This window comes from Neophocaena asiaeorientalis, unplaced genomic scaffold (genome assembly GCF_003031525.2).
Source record: "Neophocaena asiaeorientalis asiaeorientalis breed wild unplaced genomic scaffold, Neophocaena_asiaeorientalis_V1.1 scaffold36, whole genome shotgun sequence".
NCBI classification, from domain to species: domain Eukaryota; kingdom Metazoa; phylum Chordata; class Mammalia; order Artiodactyla; family Phocoenidae; genus Neophocaena; species Neophocaena asiaeorientalis.
In genome coordinates this window covers 7,483,133-7,490,680 of record NW_020174149.1, presented here as the reverse complement: position 1 = coordinate 7,490,680, position 7,548 = coordinate 7,483,133, and the positions used below count along the sequence as shown (strand labels likewise).

Below are 7,548 nucleotides of genomic sequence, written 5' to 3'. Positions count from 1 at the left end.
GGGGTGGGGGATGGGGCCTGAGGGTGATGCTGACTCTCAAGTCCAGGGACACAGTTTGGGTACAAAGGTCATGGGTTTCCAGTTCTTTGCAGATTGTGGCATAGTGAAAATGTTTGTGTGACACAGTGGCAAGGCTGCTCTGGCCGCCTCAAGTCCAGGCATCTCGGGGCTGAGGGAATCAACTTCCCAGCTCACTTCTCACCCACTGGAGGCACCAGTTAAGAGGAGAGGAAACAACCCGAACCTGAGCCGTACACACGGGGTGCGGGTGTGTGTCTCATTCTCTCCAATTGTTATTGCAGGTGCCCGTGTGGTGTGATTGAAAACAGGCCACCCTCGGGGCCCAGAGGTGCCTGTGCTCTGCCAGGAGGACTGCTTTGATCCAGCCGTGTTCTTTCTGGGTGCAGAGCAGGGAGAGTGAGGCTCTCTCCCTCTAGTGTTACTGTCAGCTGTGGTCACCACAGACCCCGTTGGCCTGGGATCCCAAGATGCAGTTTCTTAGACACATGGCTGTTTTGGGGTGTGTGCGCATCTGGGGGGATGTGTTGAAATGTCCCCAGGTATGCACAGGTGCGCGCGCACACACACACACACACACACACACACACACACACACACACAGAATCATGTCCCCTAAGACATCCCTCGTGCCAGAAGAGCTGAATCAGAGTTCTTGCGTTAGCCACCTACTATCCCCTCAGCCTCACTCTCACACAACCAGACTTCTGTCCTCTGTGCTGTGCCCTCTCTGGGGCCCCGGGATTCTTTCTTTGTCATCTGTCTTAATCTGTCCCACCTTGAGTCTGTCAGAGATATTCCAAACATTTTCAAATAAGGTAGAACCTAAAAAAAAAGGTTGAGGTCTCAGACCCTGCCTTTCCAGGAGGCCCCTTTCCACAGAGCACGGTGGAGATAGACCAGCTCTGATCCGTGGCCCATTGCACCCTTTCCTCAGAACACTGTGTCTATCTTCCTCCTTCCATGTGACTGAAAGGGGCTCCTAAATGGCCTTCCCAGAACAAAGCCAGTCTGTTTTGATGTCTCCTCGCTGCAAATAGAAGAATTTGCAGCTTATAAACAGCAGTTAGTGCTACTAAAATAGTTACTAAGATATGCAGTTGGGTCTCTCCCTGCAGGCACCCGCCTGCCACCGTGAGCTGGCCCAGGAGATGTTTGCTGAAGGAGAGGGCAGCCTCTGGTGTCCTCAAGCCCCAGGCTCGGTTTGGCTGAAGTACCTCTCCTTTCTCTCCAGGTCCATATTCAAGCCTTTCATCTTTGTCGACGATGTAAAACTCGTCCCCAAAGCACAGTCTCCCTGTTTCGGAGGCGATGACCCTGCCAGAAAGGAGCCTCGGTTCCAGGAGAAGCCAGACCGCCGCCACGAGCTATACAAGGCCCATGAGTGGGCCCGGGCGGTCCTGGAGAGTGACGAGGTGAGCCTGGCTTTGAGCCCCGGGTGCGGGCGGGGTCCCTAGCAAGGAGGCAGGACAGCAGTGAACAAGCTCGTCATCTTCCTCCTCTCCAGCAAGTCTGCTTCCAGAAACCCAGGCTCCCGGGGCCCCTGCTAGAATGCTGGTGGTAATTGTTCCTCCCAGCCTCTTGCAACCCAGTGAAACCAAGCCTCTGCTTTATCTGATGTTATTCTAGAACTCAGTGGGCTAAGCATCTCCCTCTTTTACTTACTGTTCACCTGCAAATAACAGAAACGTGCGGTACTAGTCAGGAGAACTGCTTTTCTGTTGTCGAAAATTCTTTGTGTACTTTGAGGGGTAAAGATGTGTACGTAACGGAGCACTTTAAAGATGCCATCGTGTTGTTTTTTAACAAAGCTCTGGAGACGGTTGGTGGTGATGGTTGCACAGCAATGTGAATGTCTTTATGCCACTGAACTGTACACTTCAAAATGGTTAAAATGGTAAATTTTGTTATGTATATTTTTTCATACAAAAAAGGTTTTTTTTTTTTTAAGTTTCTAGCTTTAAAATAGCTGTTCTTCAAAGTGCAGCCCTCCCTCCTCCACCCAAAGTTCTGATTAATAAAGTTACAAGACATCAATTCAAACAAGGCAAACACTCAGTATACGCCCACAGCAACCCTTAGTGGTGGACTTTCATATAAAATCCAAGCCTCTATTTTGCTGAAGGGAGAAGCAAGGAACCTGGTTGTTAGATGCTCATCTGCTTCCCAAGCATTTATTTAACAACTTGTAAGGGTCCAGTTTGTCCTGAAGAAAGTGACATCTTACAGGTAAATTGGTGCGTGCCTTTTGCGTGGACTGGGTGAGCTTATTTTCTTACATCCAGCACGGTGGGCTCTCTAAAAAGGGTGGCAAGAAAGGACAGCGGTAAATCCATGTGAATTCAGAAAGTATCTCTGAGAGGGGTAGTCTCACTATTTATAGAACTTGCTCTCGTGTGCCCCAGAAATGACCATTCTGACGTATAAAAGTCGCAGTTCTTTGACATCTGCCCTCCCTGCCAGACATTTCCCTGGAACCATGAATGCTACCGCTGCATTTCACAGAGTTCTGTCCGGGGCTGCCCTCCCTGCCTGTTGACAGTGCGTGTTTTCTAGGTGGATCACAGTAAGCCCGAGCAGGGGGAACATGTCACTCCCTGGTGCACAGTTTTGTGTATGTTTGGCAAACGAAGGCAGGGGCAGAAAGGGCCGTGTGTTCTGAAGTATCCTACACAAAATTTCAAAGAGATGAGACCGATGAGGCTGGGTGGACTTTGAAATTTAGCAATGACCGTTGGTTTGAGTTAAGGCAGCACTAGGAAGTGGTCGATGGGTGGTGACAGCGGCTTCTCTGTTCTGGGACTAATTGGGCAAGTAAAAGCTTCTCATTGTCATCCACTGTATGTAAATGAGTGACTGCCACTTGGAAGAAGAGATGTCACCCCCTCAGAAAAAAAAGTAAATCGGGGATAGACATGCCATGTGATTATTCATTGATCCATTTATGCTTTCAAGAGACATTATTGGGAGTGCCTTCTCTGTCCCAGGCAGGAGGATAGAGATAAGCCCGGGTCTCCCTCCCTGGGAGATCGTGGTCTAATGGGGGACACAGGTAAGTAGACAGACCATCGCAAGACAGAAAGAGAACAACCGTGGCAGAAGGAAAGGCATTGGATGGGGGTAGCCTAGAGGAGAGGCATTCACGGAAGCCTGAAGGTGGGCGCAAGCTGACCGAGTGTTGAGGGGAGCAGGGTTGCCTGTGCTGTGGCGAGAAAGTATCACGGGCTGGAGGAATGCAGCTAATTCGGTCCAGCTGAAGAGCAAGGAGGTGCGGGAGGCGTGGCAAAGGCGAGGCAGGCTGGAGCCTCAAAGGGCCTTTCCCAACGTCACTCAGCACTCTGGATTTTTATCCTGAAGGCAAGAACTCCAAGCAGAGCAGTGACATCACCACACCTGCATTTTAGAACCATCCCCGTGGCAGTCCCGCGGGGAGCAGATTGAATGGGGTGGGGGGCAGGCCCTCCGGGGGTCTTTCAGCATCCATTGTAATGACCCCCGCTGTTTTTGTCCTTCTCAGGAGCAAGGTCAAAAGCTGAGGAAGACGATGCTGGAACTAGAGAAGCAAGGCCTGGAAGCCATGGAGGAAATCCTGACCAGCAATGACCCCCTGGACCCCACCGAAGTGGGAGATCTCTTCTATGACTGTGTTGACACGGAGATTAAGTTCTTTAAGTGAAGTAAGCATTCCCTTTCCCCTTCTTATTTAAAATTTCCCACCTTACTAAATTACCAGCAAAACAAGCCGCTCTCCTGTCCGAGTAAAATGAGAAAGTTCAGATGTGTTAACGCCACACTGTTCCCTAGTGTTCTGCCTCGGATCTCACAACGCCCCCTTCTTCTGCAACATAGATCCCCTCCTTCTGCAGTGTAAACATGTATCCCATTTGCCTGTTGTGCGATTGTATGACTGATCGTGGATTTTAAGCTGCTCTTATTGTGTTTCAGTGACAATGGACACGTTAGCCTTTTCATGGGAGGACTAGAGTCCATCAAGCCTTGAAAGACAGGCTCCACTGCGCCGAGTTTGAGGGGAAGGCAAAATCTTTTGAAGTCTTACTCTTTCTCTCAGTAGTGGTTTCTTTCTGGTTAACAAAAGGCATTTCTTTGGCCCAGGGCTCTTGTGTGTGTGCTCAAGGGAGGCATCCTGGCCTGGCCTCCCTTCTGCTGAGCGCAGGCCTGTAATGCACAATGTCTCCAGCTGTGTCTTCTGAGAGACGAAACAAGCGGGAAGGAATAAAGGGGGCTCCTCTCCAGGCCCAGCTCCATCCCGATTCCTGTGATCTGACAGAACCTGTGCACCGCGCTCGTGTGCGGTGGACCCGCAGACAGCTTCCACGTGCCGTGCGAGCTGGAAGCTGCCCACTGTAGAGATTCAGAGGCGGCTGTGCGCCACGACCCTGGATCGCGGCGCGGCTCTCCCATGAGGCACGGGGCTCTCCCTGCATGGCCGCTCACATGCCGCACGGATGTGCGTGTGTCTAGAAATGATTCTGGGCCTGGTTACCGCCGTCTAGTTTAGGATTAATTAAATGGCCCTGTGGCAGAAGTTCCACCCCACGAAGCGGCAAATTTCTCAGCTAATGAGGGAAAGAAAGGAGAAATTCTTGGCTGTTTAGATCACAGTTGAAGTCGCTGGAATCTGAGCAGCTACTCCATTATCTCAGCAGACTTTAATTAAACTGATTTGTTTCCCATGTGTGGGCACATGAAGGATCTGACTTACCAGCAGAGCCCAGGAAAGCACGTGAGGGAGACCAGATGGGCCCAGCACGGGGAAGACAGAGGGCAGGAAGGGGACAGATGGATGGAGCAGCATTTGGCTCCACGGTGACAGTCCCACCCCCGCCCTTCCTACCCAGCCTGTTATATCCCCCAAAGCTGTGGAGGAAGCACTTGGCTTTCCCTAGGCCTTCCCTTTATTCCTCTCGCCCTGCATGGCCCATTAGCTGCCTTCAGACGGGTAGCTGAAGTGGGCAGGTGCTGGTGGGGGCGGCGGCGGGGGCTTACTTCCAGCCACTGAAACTCTCCACCACTCTTAACACGGAAGGGGGCAGAGGTGCTGAGGAGAAGTGTGTGTGTTAATACCGCAGTGGGAGGGAGGACGGCGGCTTCATTATGCAGCCTCACCTGTACCATCACCGACAGGCCTTTCCAAATGGAAATACTGTGAGTGTCGGTAGTCTTGGAAGTGACTTCAAGTTAGTGACTCCTTGTCAGCTGCAGTGTATCATATGCCGTGAGAGCTGGAAGGGGCTTGGGCCCCATACACAGACGTGGACCCTGAGGGTCCCAGGTTTTACTGGAACAAATCCTTTTTTCTACCAACTCCCCTGTAAGGGTGTACGCATAAGAGCACCGTGAGCTTTCTGCCCAGCAGTTTTGCAAATTCTGTATGTAAAGTCACTGACTACAAGTGGTGAGAGATGGGAGGAATATTTGTGCTGACAAAGTTAACAGCAGCTGTTCACGGTGAGTTTTGTCGGGGTTTGGCCTGGGCTCTCACTGTGGGCGAACTTAGGGTGTCCTCTTAGGTGGCGCAGCCACTGTGAGAGCGTCTGTCTACAGCTGCTGAGTGGGGAAGGGTGAGGCTTGGGGGTGACATATGTACCTCATCCCCTCCCAAGCCCACCTGCTGAGTGGTTATTTAAAACAAGATAGTGCAGAAAGCCACTCTAAAATTTCACCATGTGGAATCCTCTCCCCCTATTATGGAAACATTTCATCAGACCTGGCATGTCTGAGATACCCAGGGTGATTAGGGGTTTGACCAAAAGAAGTCTAGTGAGAATAAATTACACCAGAGGCCTGCTTTCATTATTATGGGCCAAGCAAAGGTCACGGATAACCCAGCCAGACTTATGCTATTACTCAGCCATTGTGTAGTGGGAAACATAATGGCCACTTCTGTTAGGGACATTGACCTTATTCCAGCAGCCCAAAGAACGGCCAGCTCTGAGAGATGTCTTGGCTGACGCTATACATCACGATTGTGATGCCACTGTCTTACCACTAGAGGGTGTGGCAGTCCTTTCGTGGCAGAAGTTAAAAGGGGCTGGGATGCTTCCATCAGGCTGTACAGAGATGTTCTATGTACAGTTAAAACCCGAGTAATAGCGGTGGAGAGATTCTTTGTGCATTGGGATGCGAGGGGAAAGACAAGAAGAGAGCAAAGAGCCTGCTGATGTGGCTATACTCACTTCTAGTGACATATTAACAGCTTGAAACATGTAGTTGGATTTTGAGTATGCCATTGCTGGGGGGATGTTTGTTTTTAAATGCTCCTAACAGACTCAGCTTTTGAAAAGTGCTTATTATTACATGGACGATTTCTTGACCAGGGATTGCTTTTCTAAAGGCAGTATGGGGAAAATGAATATTCAAGATGAACTATGGAAATAATGTTTAAAGGTTGGCGTGTAAGTAGCTTCCTAAAATACCATTTGTGTATCCATCAAGACCTGGGGGAGGGGGAGGGGGCTGTGTATGCCTTGTGCAGAAAGAAGACGTGGCCGTGAAGGACAGAGTCTCTCCCCTATCCCCGCGCCCCATAATCAAACATAAGCTAGTTAGTCTTGGCTAGTAGCTGGGATTTACCACTCATACTCTGAGGAGGGGCAGAAGCTCCAATAAAAGTAAATTAGCAAAGCAGAAGTAGTACTCTTTCATCCTTGGAGGTGGTTTGGAATTTTAGGTAGAATAAGGATATACTTGAAATTATGGTAATTCTTTAGTGCCCAATAACATAAGACAGTGTTACTGTTAGAAAGAGTCTTTCTTATAAGCTGTCTAATAGAGAAGGTGTATGCCTATTAGATATTAGCAGTGAAGTTCCTTCACTATTGGGTGGATTATTAGGTATAAAAAATAATTATCAACCAGGCAAAGTACTTTGCTTCCTGATGTCATCCCACATGGGTCCAGGTGTTACACAGCTCTGCCCAGCCCAGCAGGAAAGCCAGGTGGGACCAGTGTCTGTTATGAATGCGCTAACTGCATTCTTGACTGAGGAACAGTCAAGTCATTTCTGGGGAAGGTCTTCAGCTGAGCTCTCAGCTTTTGGGAGGAAGGAGGGAGGGGAACCCACTGAGCTGGCCTTGCTCGTGTGGAGGGGGAGGGGCGGCAGGTCACGTGCACCAGCTGACCCAGCAGTGCCTGTGCTTCCCTGTAGCCCTGGCATTTCATTCCATAGGGTCCTAGGTCCCAACTTCCCCTCCTATGGTTTGTGTCAAATGTGCTTTACCTGATTGAATCCAAACATCCCGAGATGTCACATGCTGATTTCTCGTGGGGATGAATACGTACATGTTTGCAGTCATGTTGTGAGAAGTCAGATGTGTGAGCTGGAAAACGCTAGGGGCAGGGAATAATAAAAAGGAAAACCTTTCTGCTTCCTGCAGTGGGAACTGACCGTGTGGTCTTAATAGCCTTTTGTACACATATCTACAAACCGGATAACTTCCCCAACCAGTGCTTGCCCTTGGAATTGTCTCTAAATACATCAAGCATACAATAAAAAAATACTGAAATTAA

At 49.8% G+C, this 7,548-nt stretch overlaps 1 protein-coding gene across 1 annotated transcript in view; it reads left to right on the top strand.

The window, feature by feature from the left end:
- The window catches only part of SCRN1 (secernin 1), a 56,969-nt gene extending 49,421 nt beyond the window's left edge, over window positions 1-7,548 (top strand). Inside the window, exons 7-8 of the mRNA XM_024755082.1 lie at window positions 1,253-1,433; window positions 3,536-7,548. Of these exons, the coding sequence (XP_024610850.1) occupies window positions 1,253-1,433; window positions 3,536-3,694 (340 nt within the window). The 3' untranslated portion in view covers window positions 3,695-7,548. The remainder of the gene's footprint in view (window positions 1-1,252; window positions 1,434-3,535) is intronic.